This window comes from Chanos chanos, chromosome 3, assembly GCF_902362185.1.
Source record: "Chanos chanos chromosome 3, fChaCha1.1, whole genome shotgun sequence".
NCBI lineage: Eukaryota > Metazoa > Chordata > Actinopteri > Gonorynchiformes > Chanidae > Chanos > Chanos chanos.
The window spans coordinates 57764178-57778325 of record NC_044497.1 but is presented as its reverse complement, the minus strand read 5'-3'; the positions used below and the strand labels follow the sequence as shown (position 1 = coordinate 57778325).

The 14148-nt window shown below is 44.1% G+C and overlaps 1 protein-coding gene across 1 annotated transcript in view; it reads left to right on the top strand.

Moving 5' to 3' along the window:
- ssbp2b (single stranded DNA binding protein 2b) overlaps positions 1-14148 on the top strand; it is a 53932-nt gene that overhangs the window by 24452 nt on the left and 15332 nt on the right. Inside the window, exon 5 of the mRNA XM_030767362.1 lies at positions 12249-12338. Coding sequence (XP_030623222.1) covers positions 12249-12338 — 90 coding nt within the window. The remainder of the gene's footprint in view (positions 1-12248; positions 12339-14148) is intronic.

Below are 14148 nucleotides of genomic sequence, written 5' to 3'. Positions count from 1 at the left end.
ATGCATTCTTTGTGCTGGAGACCCATAATATAAAAAGGAGGCCTCACTGAATTAATTAGACATCCAATTAGTGCAAATCTGCATATTAATCAGAGCAGGATTTGACACTGAACAGATTTTCATTGATGAGCTTGATGATTATAATATTAATGATCATAATGACATCAGAAAGTCACAGCTGCAGCCGCTAACACAATGACTGTTATGGCCTGTGTCAGGGCACAGAAATGATCCAGTCAGTAAGGATCTGTTGTGATCCATTATGATCCACTGCTGTCAGTTGTGATCTGATATGATCAGTAGTGCATTGTGTGGTCTGTAGTGAGTGAATGCTGAATGTGTGTAGGACCTGTATGTTTGAATTTCTCTTCCTGACTTAATCAGGACTGATTTCTACTTTGTCCATTATCTGCTGAGAGTGACCTTCAGGTGCCTTAGATTATCGAGTGTGTGCGTGTGCGTGTGTGTTTGTGTGTGCATGTGTGTTTCTCTGTTCGTCCCTGTTTAATGTGTGCCTGTGTGTGTACGCGCACACCAGTGTGTTTGTCACGTGTGTGCCTGTGTGTGTGTGTGTGTGTTTGTGTGTGTTTGTTTTGGCTTGTTTTCTTGAGATGAATTTTACACTGTAATGTTGTAATATTTTTAAATGCTGTCAGATTTATGTACTTGTCAAATCAGATAAGCAGACTTGCTGTCCATTCTGAGTCGGTTGAAAGTGCAGGCAGTCCTGCGTGGCCCGCAGTGTGCGTCGGGGGGGGGGGCTCCCTGTTCCCTACACCACTGACAGACGCGTTGGGGGATTTGCCTGCACACATCTTAATGGAAACAGGCCATTTCCAGCTGCACACATTTACCGTTAATCTAGGATCTAAGCACTGGGCCACTCTATCACAGATCCTGTTCCATTCTGCTCCAGTCAATACCGCATGTCTGCTCCGTGTTCACCGGAAATGAGATGTTCTCCTTCCATTCTGACATCTGGACTTAGGCTGGTTACTCTTGACAAAATTAGTCTGTGTTCCTTTTTATGTTTAGATGGGTAATATCTTGGTATATAAATTTGTGTGGGGTTTTTCCGATGTTTTATTGGGATGTTGTTTGTTAGTTGTGAGTTGCATGTGTCTGGGCTGTGTGTGGTCCTGTGTGAGTTGTGTTGGGTTTCTGTGTTTGCTGAGGGTGTGTGTTCAGATGGTGTGTGGTCCTGTGTGAGTTGTGTTGGGTTACTGTGTTTGCTGGGGGTGTGTGTTCAGATGGTGTGTGGTCCTGTGTGAGTTGTGTTGGGTTACTGTGTTGGCTGAGGGTGTGTGTTCAGATGGTGTGTGGTCCTGTGTGAGTTGTGTTGGGTTTCTGTGTTGGCTGAGGGTGTGTGTTCAGATGGTGTGTGGTCCTGTGTGAGTTGTGTTGGGTTACTGTGTTTGCTGGGGGTGTGTGTTCAGATGGTGTGTGGTCCTGTGTGAGTTGTGTTGGGTTACTGTGTTGGCTGAGGGTGTGTGTTCAGATGGTGTGAGGTCCTGTGTGAGTTGTGTTGGGTTTCTGTGTTGGCTGAGGGTGTGTGTTCAGATGGTGTGTGGTCCTGTGTGAGTTGTGTTGGGTTACTGTGTTGGCTGAGGGTGTGTGTTCAGATGGTGTGTGGTCCTGTGTGAGTTGTGTTGGGTTTCTGTGTTGGCTGAGGGTGTGTGTTCAGATGGTGTGTGGTCCTGTGTGAGTTGTGTTGGGTTTCTGTGTTGGCTGAGGGTGTGTGTTCAGATGGTGTGTGGTCCTGTGTGAGTTGTGTTGGGTTACTGTGTTTGCTGGGGGTGTGTGTTCAGATGGTGTGTGGTCCTGTGTGAGTTGTGTTGGGTTTCTGTGTTGGCTGAGGGTGTGTGTTCAGATGGTGTGTGGTCCTGTGTGAGTTGTGTTGGGTTACTGTGTTGGCTGGGGGTGTGTGTTCAGATGGTGTGTGGTCCTGTGTGAGTTGTGTTGGGTTACTGTGTTGGCTGGGGGTGTGTGTTCAGATGGTGTGTGGTCCTGTGTGAGTTGTGTTGGGTTTCTGTGTTGGCTGAGGGTGTGTGTTCAGATGGTGTGTGGTCCTATGTGAGTTGTGTTGGGTTTCTGTGTTGGCTGAGGGTGTGTGTTCAGATGGTGTGTGGTCCTGTGTGAGCTGTGTTTTATTTTCAGACACTAAACTGAATGGTTCATTGAAAACACTTACCCTGAGACTGTTTGTTTCTTAACACAAGTGAACGTGGAACAGTCAAGCCAAACAATATTAAAACACACCTGCACTTTTTAACATTTCAGCATTTTAATTGTCTTATCCGGCCAAACTATTTTAATTGCTTTAACCTCTGCTAAGAAGTCCATTTGCTCAGACCTGTGCTATACTCCATGCTGAATGTGTCCATTTATACGATGTTCTATATAATATGTGTATATTATAGCCCATGTTTCATCATGCTGTTTTCAACACCGCCAAGTTAAGGGAAGGAGGTCGTGTTTCCTCACACACAAAGAACAATTTAGCTATCTTGTGAGTCTTCCTAGTTTTGGCTAACTGTCTTCCCAGTTTTGGGTGATGTTTTGGGAATTCTGTTTCTACTCTAATTGTTACCCTACTGTCTTTGATCCTCTGCTGGAAATATTAGCTATTGTGGACCATTAATCCTACAGGTGTAGGCTGTAGGAATGTGCTTTGTCCTCTATGATAAAATCCACTTATTACTTATGTACCTTCACTTTCTCCTTCAGACTTTGACTACAGGAAAGGTCCTTCTGCCTGTGGATTAGCTACTGGCTACAGCATTGGCTGGCGGTGGAGTGCCTGTTGGCAGGTCTGTCGGTATCTGTATGGCACTGAGCACTGGAGTATGCCTGGCACCACTCATATGGCAAACCTGTGTCCGCTTTGGCACCAGTAAATGGGCACTCAGACCTCTCTAGCGTTTTATCGCTTCATCAGAGGTCTGAACTCGCTACAGTCACTCCTCTGAACTTAAAGTAAACCCTCCTTTAAACATCATGGAACATCAACATATGGACAGTCAGAGTATCTTATGTACTTTAGTGTAGTGTTGTGTTTTTGTGGTGTTTGTATCTGTATGCTCCACCAAACACGCCAAGAAAAATTCCTCGTAGGGGTAAGCCCACTTGGCAATAAACCAAATTCTGATTCTGACTCTGATTCTGACTCTGATTCTGACTCTGATTCTGATTCTGATTCTGATTCTGATTCTGATTCTGATTCTGACTTAACCGAAACAGTGACGCTCATGCAGCCAGACCAAACACCCAGATCCTTAAGTCTTCTTCGCTTTGGGGTCAGATTTTCATGAAGTGGCCCGCTGACTACAGTGTGATTTCGGTCAAGTCCTGGACATCAGGCCTTGAGCTTTGCTCTGAGGTTTTGCCCAGGCTTCACACTTAATTAAGCAGCACGTGAGTTCACTGGTCTGCCCTGGCCAGCAGGAGAAGTATGGCTGTTGTTGGAGGTGGTGTGGAGAGATTTGACACAGTGTAGTATAGTATGGGTGAGAGCTTTGGATTTGGTTTTTCTTGTAATGTTGGTAGTCCTCTGGGGAGGTGCAGTGCACTGGAGCCGTTTCCAAGGCAACCTTTTTTTTTCATCCGGGCTTTGAAATGAGGATCTGATCTGATTGCTAGGAGCCTGAGGTTGAGCCGCTGAGTATGCAGCCCTGTCTCAGCATTGGAGCTGCGCTGTGGAGGGAAGAGGAGAGACTCAGGCTGCCGAAAAGCAGGAATCACTGACTCTTCTGTGTTCAGTCTCTTTCGTGAAAAACCGACACTGCTCTGTTTTCCTCAACATTCTGTCTCTCGAGTCCTGAAGTCACCTTCGACTCTTCATTAAGTACGGTCGGGGTGGTTTCTCCCGGGTGCTATCTGACAGCAATGGCTGGTCCAGATATAAGGACTGTGGAGAGTGCAGAGAGTGTGTGTTTCATGTATACTTATGGTTTTCTGGTGAAAACAAAAATGACTGGATGCCAGAAATGTGTGTGTTGTGTTTTCAGAGGTAACCAGGCTGCTGTTTGGTGTCACACTGGGAACCACATCTGAGCTTCATTTCATATTTTACATTCAGTGTTTCAGTAGAGAGCTCAGCCCACGTGGTTGTTTTTGCCTTTTTACATTGCTTGGTGCTCTGACAAACATTGTTTGAAAGAAAACATATCATTATGAGATTTTTTTTTCTGTGTAAGATGGCCTCAGACCAGGGTCTGGACCAAAGGACCAAAATTTGGTCCAACCAGAAAAGGTGGTCTCGGTCCAGATCAAACTGAGCCATGGTTCGGCTCGTTTGCAGTGTGAAAACACTTTTTTTGATGGTTCGGACTTTCGGACCAATTACAGGAAGTTGAGGCAGGCTATCGTCACCCATTTAACAATAGAAGAAGAAACAGAACTGGAAGAGAAGTAAACAGTGAGTTGCGGTGGCACACGGGGAGAGGAGGAGACAAAGCATTTAATTGTAATTAAATTTGAAACAGAGTTGCCAAGGCTCTCAGGATTAGTTGCAGTCTTTTACTCCTGACCTGTCGGCGACGACATAATTTTCGCTCAACGAGGACGTTCACTTGGGGAATTGGAACTAGTCTCGAGTACTGCGCTTGACGTTGGTGCTGCTGGGAGTAATGCCATAATAGTAAAAGTATAGTGCCAACGAAATGAATCTGTTCATTCATTTTTCTCCACTCAAACGGAAAAGGCTACCCGCCAAATCGACAACACGCCGACGTCAGACGCATGCCCGTCTACAAACCAATCGGTGTCAGGTATAGGGAGACGCCGCCCATGTGGGTGATGACGACAGGATGTGGGTACGTCATGCAAAGTTCTTTAGTGTGCTCGCAAAATTGCAATGTGAGACCAAAACTAGCCAGATCAAAGGTATACAATGTAACAAAAACACGGACCTTGGTCCGGACTTTCAGATGTGAAAACGCCCTTATTTTCTGTTCTCATGAGTAATAAACAATGTATCATTACTCAGTGTGGAGTAATAAACAATGTATCATTACTCAGTGTGGAGTAATAAACAATGTATCATTACTCAGTGTGGAGTAATAAACAATGTATCATTACTCAGTGTGGAGTAATAAACGGTGTATCATTACTCAGTGTGGAGTAATAAACGGTGTATCATTACTCAGTGTGGAGTAATAAATGATGTATCATTACTCAGTGTGGAGTAATAAATGATGTTTCATCACTCAGTGTGAAGTAATAAATGGTGTATCATTACTCGGTGTGGAGTAATAAATGATGTTTCATCACTCAGTGTGGAGTAATAAATGGTGTATCATTACTCAGTGTGGAGTAATAAACAATGTATCATTACTCAATGTGGAGTAATAAATGGTGCCTCATTACTCAGTGTGGAGTAATAAACAATGTATCATTACTCAGTGTGGAGTAATAAATGGTGTATCATTGCTGCTCAGTCCCCAGAGCAGAGCTGAGGCTAATTTGTTCTCACCCTCTCCTGGCAGTCTCCCCGTTGTTTGCTAGGTCAGAGATGAAATATTTGTCATCCACAGCTGTGTTTTCATTCTTTTGTGGGATGGGAATGGACATAAATGGTGAAGAGGTTTTGGATAAAGCTATGTCAGTTCTATGCGAAGTGGTTTCATTGTTTGGACAGCACAGTGCCAGTAGTGGAAAACAGAGGGTGGATCCATTTCATAAATGGGTATCTTCAAATTAATTCCCTGTCACAGAAAGCTCAAAACACAATTACAATGTGTATCCACCACTATGCCAAAACAAAGAGGGAACAGCCTGTAGGCAAAGCCCTGTCACTGTATTTTTACTTTACCCACAAAAATTTCTCTCCAAATATTTGTCCACATGAAGCCTGGCCATCGGTAACGTGAACAGCGTGAAGGAGAGAGAGCTGCAGTACCATCTTTCAGACAGATTTATCTGGTGGGGCGAAGCAGTTGGTCCTCCATTAGCCCCCTGCGGGCGTCTGAGCGCCCCCCCCCCCCCCCCCCGCTCCTTACTGAGTCCACGCACCATGCGGCCGATGGCACGTCGGGCAGCGGGGGGGGGCTGAAGTTTAAGAGGCTTTGCTGTGCGGATTGATCCCCAAATCTGCTGTGTTCCCATCTGACTTCAAACGCGCGCATTCCTGAACGCAAACAGCACACGCTCGCATCCGTTACACCATGCGCCTACGCCCGTTACACCATGCGCCTACGCCCGTTACACCATGCGCCTACGCCCGTTACACCACACACTCATGTAGCTACACAACTACTACTCTGTCTGCACCAGTGTAGAGTGTACTGCCCACCGTCTGGGCTTGTATTTGGCACCAGTGTAGAGTGTACTGCCCACTGTCTGGGCTTGTATTTGGCACCAGTGTAGAGTGTACTGCCCACTGTCTGGGCTTGTATTTGGCACCAGTGTAGAGTGTACTGCCCACCGTCTGGGCTTGTATTTGGCACCAGTGTAGAGTGTACTGCCCACTGTCTGGGCTTGTATTTGGCACCAGTATAGAGTGTACTGCCCACTGTCTGGGCTTGTATTTGGCACCAGTGTAGAGTGTACTGCCCACTGTCTGGGCTTGTATTTGGCACCAGTGTATAGTGTACTACCCACCATCTGGGCTTGTATTTGGCACCAGTGTAGAGTGTACTGCCCACCGTCTGGGCTTGTATTTGGCACCAGTGTAGAGTGTACTGCCCACTGTCTGGGCTTGTATTTGGCACCAGTGTAGAGTGTACTGCCCACTGTCTGGGCTTGTATTTGGCACCAGTGTATAGTGTACTGCCCACTGTCTGGGCTTGTATTTGGCACCAGTTGGCTGCTTCTGCTGCGCTTCCTTTGATTTCCTCATGAATCCAGTGAGCACAAAATGGACACAGCATTGGACCAAATCATTCAGTCATAACCCTCGGTCTTCACTCATCCCAATGAGAAGACATGAAGGCTGTCTGGACTGTCAGTCAGTCACACTGACAGTGTTAAGGTCAGTGTTAAGGTCAGTGTGCTGCCCCTGTTGCTGCGGCACACTCCCACTATCTCCCCCTTGTGAGGGTAATGGATATCATCAATCATTGCTAGTCATCAACACGAAGAACACAGAGGGCTGGCATGGTGGAAAGATCCAGAAGGGTGCTGGTCTTTCACTAATTGCCTGAAGTTGCTTAATTAATACCTTCAGACAGGACACAGAGGAAAGGGAGCTTGTGAGATGATGGTTATAGGGGAACCATATGACAGTGTACTGGCACTCACCTCCCCACCCCTCACCTCCCCACCCCTCACCTCCCCAGTGCTCAGCCCTTAGTTCTCCAGCTCCTCAGCGTACAACTGCTGGCAGGTTTTTTAATGTTAAAACTGAGCTGAAATTGCTCTTTAAACACAGTAAGCCACAGGCGCCATGCAGAATGTGAGTGGGATTTCAGTGGAATAATCTTCCCTCAGTGGGCTTCTCTTTAAATAAACTCACAGTGACAACAGTTTGATCATTTGACTCAAAAGAAAAGGAATGCGGTAATCATGCCCAGCGTGCAGAGTGCTCTGTCCAATCAATCAATCAATCAATCAATCAGTTAACCATACTGTCTTCACAAAATAAATGTCAGTCTCTTTTCCCCTCTTTTTTCATCGAGAGACTCACTCTGAGTTTACCGCCATTGTCGTCCACGTTACTGCTAGGCTTGCAGGTGGGTGTAGTGTTGAGAAATAGCAGAGTGAAGAATAGCAGAGTGAAAAGCAGAGTGAATAGCAGAGTGCAGAATAGCAGAGTGCAGAATAGCAGAGTGCAGAATAGCAGAGTGAAAAGCAGAGTGAAAAGCAGAGTGAAAAGCAGAGTGAAAAGCAGAGTGAAAAGCAGAGTGAAGAATAGCAGAGTGAAGAGCAGAGTGAAAAGCAGAGTGAAAAGATGCCTTCGTCAGGACACTAGTAGATTTTTACTACAGGGCTGCTATGTAAGAAACATACAGCTGAGAGGTTTACTGTAGCAGGTTTACTACTGTACATTAACTATAGTGTAAGTTTACTATAGTAAGTTTACCATAGTAGGTTTATTATAGTAGGTTTATTAGAGTAGGTTTATTATATTAGGTATATTATAGTAGGTTTATTAGAGTAGGTTTATTAGAGTAGGTTTATTATAGTAGGTTTATTATAGTAGGTTTATTATATTAGGTTTATTATAGTAGGTTTATTAGAGTAGGTTTATTATATTAGGTATATTATAGTAGGTTTATTAGAGTAGGTTTATTAGAGTAGGTTTATTATAGTAGGTTTATTATAGTAGGTTTATTATAGTAGGTTTATTAGAGTAGGTTTATTATATTAGGTTTATTATAGTAGGTTTATTATAGTAGGTTTATTATAGTAGGTTTATTATATTAGGTATATTATAGTAGGTTTATTATAGTAGGTTTATTATAGTAGGTTTATTATATTAGGTATATTATAGTAGGTTTATTATAGTAGGTTTATTATAGTAGGTTTATTATATTAGGTATATTATAGTAGGTTTATTAGAGTAGGTTTATTAGAGTAGGTTTATTAGAGTAGGTTTATTAGAGTAGGTTTGCTGTAGTAGGTTTGCTGTAGTAGGTTTATTATAGTAGGTTTATTATAGTAGGTTTATTATAGTAGGTTTATTAGAGTAGGTTTATTAGAGTAGGTTTATTAGAGTAGGTTTATTAGAGTAGGTTTATTAGAGTAGGTTTATTAGAGAAGGTTTGCCGTAGTAGGTTTATTATAGTAGGTTTATTATATTAGGTTTATTATATTAGGTATATTATAGTAGGTTTATTATAGTAGGTTTATTAGAGTAGGTTTATTAGAGAAGGTTTATTATAGTAGGTTTATTATAGTAGGTTTATTAGAGTAGGTTTATTAGAGAAGGTTTATTATAGTAGGTTTATTAGAGAAGGTTTGCCGTAGTAGGTTTATTATAGTAGGTTTATTAGAGTAGGTTTATTAGAGTAGGTTTATTATAGTAGGTTTATTATAGTAGGTTTATTAGAGAAGGTTTATTAGAGTAGGTTTATTAGAGTAGGTTTATTAGAGTAGGTTTATTAGAGTAGGTTTATTATATTAGGTATATTATAGTAGGTATATTATAGTAGGTTTATTATATTAGGTATATTATAGTAGGTTTATTATATTAGGTATATTATAGTAGATATATTATAGTAGGTTTATTATATTAGGTATATTATAGTAGGTATATTATAGTAGGTATATTATAGTAGGTTTATTAGAGAAGGTTTATTAGAGAAGGTTTATTAGAGTAGGTTTATTATAGTAGGTTTGCTGTAGTAGGTTTGCTGTAGTAGGTTTGCTGTAGTAGGTTTATTATAGTAGGTTTATTAGAGTAGGTTTGCCGTAGTAGGTTTACCATAGGGCTACTATGTAAGAAACCTAAAGCTAGGCAATGCACAACATCTCCTTTCTTAGTTGGACTCAGTCTTGATTCACTGATGTATTATTAGGCAGCCGAGATGAACACACACGCTCCAAATGAGAGAGAGATTAGTCTTCACTATATATAGAGACGTAGATATATAGAAACTCCTCACTATTTATAGAGACAAACTAACACTCTCTTAATCAGTATCTACACATCATCGAACAGACAGTCTGACCACCTTTGAAAAAATAGCTCTTTATTTATGCTACATTTTTGTCAAAGTCTTATAGAACAGAACAACTTTAAAAGTCAAGCTAATCAGAAAGTCAAAAATATTTGTTGGTTGGTTGGTCACAGATGCTGAATTGAGGTTGTCTTTGTGATTCGTGGCACATGGCTTTAATTAGTGAACTCCAAACCAGCAGGCTTGTTCCCTCATTACTCCACTGAGTTATTTGGCACAGACCGAATAAACGTCATCCTAATCATAGCTCCCCCGTTCTGGATGTGCGGTGGACAGTGCTGGTTTTTAATGCTGACTCTAGCTGTCTGGCCAATCAGGAGTGGAGAGATGTTTGTTTGTCTTGGTCGGGAGTTCTGATAGACTGCTGGCTCAGCAGACCTGTTACTTACCACCCAGGACAGAAAATGATTCCCCGACTTGAAAAATGTGAAGGACTCCGCTCTTCCATCAGCCTGTTAGAGACTCTCTGTTTCCCTTTACCATCCATTCACCATGTTTCTTTGACGACAGAAACAGAAGGACAGGGAAAGTTTGCGGGAAAAAAAATGGAAATGGTTGGGTGTGGGGAGATGGTGTTGGGTGTAGGGATTCCACTAACGACTATTTTTCTATCGATTAATCTATCAACTATTTTTCTATCGATTAATCTATCGACTATTTTACCGATTAGTCGACTCATCTAAGCGATTCATTTTTCCTCTAGAAAATCAAATTGACCATTTCATTTAAGTTCATTTTATTTTGACAACAACAACCTCAAATTGATCACAATTAATCAGCGTTATCTATTGTGTTCATGGCATTCCCTACACAAATGTGCTTAAAATATTTGGCAGAAATAAAATAATTAGATAAGGTGCATGTCGCAGCAAGCCCAGAGCGCACGAACGCACACGCTGGTACCGTCAGTCAATGTAGAATAAGCCCAGATTCTAGCCTAAACATTTTCTCAAATACTTATTCAATGGAAATTCTATGGTAGCAGGCCAATGACGTTATGGCTTTAATAATGAGTGTACTGATCAGCTACAAGGACAAAAGATATTACACATCTCTTCCTACTAATGGTAATTTAATAAACATGAATATACAACACTTGCAGCGGTTTTGCCTTTTCTGGGGGTCCATCATTCAGAATAGTGCCTGTGTGTTTTCTCTTCTGGTGCTCATGTACAGGGCTAGTGCAGCTGTGGTACGCCATCGAAACTACCACATTTTTCTTTTGTGATAATTTGAAGTACTCCAGTACATTTGAAGCCTTGGGTCTTTGGAAACTTTCACAGTGAACCTCTTTTGCAACCGAGTCAGACTCTGCTACAGCCATGATTTTTTAAAACTCTAGCGTTGACTGGAGCCGAAAACGACTGACGTTACACACGCAGCAATCACGCAGTGATATTGAAGAAAAACATTTGTTATAATGAACTGAAGCGTTTTGGAAATCAAAAAGGTACATTCATAAAAATGAAAACAAACGATGCGTTGACGTCAAATTTTGATGTCGACGCATTTTCAACGTCGACGCAATCGATTACGTTGACTATTTGCGGCAGCCCTAGGTGGGTGCGGGGATTGTGTTGAGGTAAGGTGTTCCTAACACACGTGTGAGGTATATGTGTGATGGGTTTTGGTGTGTTTTGTCTGTTTTGTCACACTGCCATGATGCCATGGATGACTGGCAGACCCTGCCCCAGTGCCCAACTCCAGGCTGGTTAAAATCAACATCTGAGCTCTGGCTGATGCACCTGTATGATAAACCTGCTCAGTTCTGCTTTGTTTGACTGTAGGGATTAACTCTGTAAACAGAGAGCTGTGTTTGAATTTAAACCCGTTTGGGATGCGCTGACGCGTTGTTGGCACTGAGAGCCTGTTGTCAGACTGTGTCAGATGTGAGCTGTGTAGCAGTCAGATCCACCTGACAGGTTCACACTTTATGTTCCTACTCAACATATGTCTGATCACTGATGCTCTGTGATCATAGGACATGCATTGACAGCTGTCAGTCATTTCACTGGATCTCACGAAACACGCTTGGTTACAGGCTGCTGGCTCCAGTGATGGGCGGTTCTCGTAGCCAATCAATGTAATGTTCCCTGGATCATGGGGTTTCGAGCCAGTTGGCTGTTGTGGTTTACTCAGGTGGGCGTGTACGGTAGCAGAGAGGAGAGGGTGGGGCTGCGGTGCAGGGGGGCTGGAGGGGCTGTGGGCTCTTTGAAACTCTTCTTTCCTGTCTCCTGGATCTTCCTCCTCAGCCGCTGTGCCACTCCTCTGTTTCAGTATTTCTTAATAACAGGAATATGAGAAATGAATTATTCAGGGGTGAGGTTCAGTAGTCCTCTGTCGAACAGTGTGTGTGTGTTTGTATGAGACTCTCTGGAGTTGTGCTGACAGGAGATATTTGTTTGTTTCTGTGTGTGTGTGTGTGTGTGTGTGTGTGTGTGTGTCTGCGTGTGTATGTGCGTGCGTGCGCATGTGTGTGCACGTGCGTGTGTGTGTGCGTGTGGTGTGTGTGCGTGTGTGTGTGAATCCGTTGCTTTGCAGACTCATACTGACAGGAGATATTTGGTTGTTTGTGTGTGTATGTGTGTGTGTGTGTGTGTGTGTGTGTGTCTGTATTTCATTCTGCAGAGTGCAGCCGCAGCTCCGAGCCCAGTCCTTGGAAACATGCCCCCAGGAGAGGGAATGCCTGTGGGACCTGTCCCTCCTGGCTTCTTCCAGGTACACACACACACACACACACACACACGCACCACACACGCACACGCACGCACACACGCACACACACACACGCACACACACCACACACACACACACACACACACACACACACACATACACACGCACATACGTAGAAAAGTGTTCGGTCTGCAGACATGGGGTTTTCATAGTACACGTTGCCCTCAACTCCCGAATTATGACCATTTGGACGTACAATGGCCAACCCATACACCTCATCATATTATTATGAGTAACAGCGTTTGGTTGTAGCATCGAACAAAGATGACGAAGTGTTGTGCAGCTGTGGGTGTGTCTCAGTGTGGCTGTGTTTGGATGTGGGTGTGTCTCAGTGTGGCTGTGTTTGGATGTGGGTGTGTCTCAGTGTGGCTGTGTTTGGATGTGGGTGTGTCTCAGTGTGGCTGTGTTTGGATGTGGGTGTGTCTCAGTGTGGCTGTGTTTGGATGTGGGTGTGTCTCAGTGTGGCTGTGTTTGGATGTGGGTGTGTCTCAGTGTGGCTGTGTTTGGATGTGGGTGTGTCTCAGTGTGGCTGTGTTTGGATGTGGGTGTGTCTCACTGTGGCTGTGTTTGGATGTGGGTGTGTCTCACTGTGGCTGTGTTTGGATGTGGGTGTGTCTCAGTGTGGCTGTATTAGGATGTGGGTGTGTCTCAGTGTGGCTGTATTAGGATGTGGGTGTGTCTCAGTGTGGCTGTATTAGGATGTGGGTGTGTCTCAGTGTGGCTGTATTAGGATGTGGGTGTGTCTCAGTGTGGCTGTGTTTGGATGTGGGTGTGTCTCAGTGTGGCTGTGTTTGGATGTGGGTGTGTCTCAGTGTGGCTGTGTTTGGATGTGGGTTTGTCTCAGTGTGGCTGTGTTTGGATGTGGGTGTGTCTCAGTGTGGCTGTATTAGGATGTGGGTGTGTCTCAGTGTGGCTGTGTTTGGATGTGGGTGTGTCTCAGTGTGGCTGTGTTTGGATGTGGGTGTGTCTCACTGTGGCTGTGTTTGGATGTGGGTGTGTCTCACTGTGGCTGTGTTTGGATGTGGGTGTGTCTCAGCGTGGCTGTGTTTGGATGTGGGTGTGTCTCACTGTGGCTGTGTTTGGATGTGGGTGTGTCTCAGTGTGGCTGTGTTTGGATGTGGGTGTGTCTCACTGTGGCTGTGTTTGGATGTGGGTGTGTCTCAGTGTGGCTGTGTTTGGATGTGGGTGTGTCTCAGTGTGGCTGTGTTTGGATGTGGGTGTGTCTCACTGTGGCTTTGTTTGGATGTGGGTGTGTCTCAGCGTGGCTGTGTTTGGATGTGGGTGTGTCTCAGCGTGGCTGTGTTTGGATGTGGGTGTGTCTCAGCGTGGCTGTGTTTGGATGTGGGTGTGTCTCACTGTGGCTGTGTTTGGATGTGGGTGTGTCTCAGTGTGGCTGTGTTTGGATGTGGGTGTGTCTTACTGTGGCTGTGTTTGGATGTGGGTGTGTCTCAGTGTGGCTGTGTTTGGATGTGGGTGTGTCTCACTGTGGCTGTGTTTGGATGTGGGTGTGTCTTACTGTGGCTGTGTTTGGATGTGGGTGTGTCTCAGTGTGGCTGTGTTTGGATGTGGGTTTTTTGGGTGTGGATGTGTTTGAGTATGGGTGTGGGTGGTTTTAGTGTGGGTGTGTTTGGGCGTTGCTGTGTTTGGGTGTGGAGGTCTTTGGGTGCAGATTTCTTTGGGTGTGTTTGAGATGCCAGCCTGTTTGAGTGTGGCTGTGTTTGAGTGTCTGGCTTTGTGCGTGTTTCATATAAAATAAAGAGATTTCCAATTCAGGATGAAATCAACTTACGAC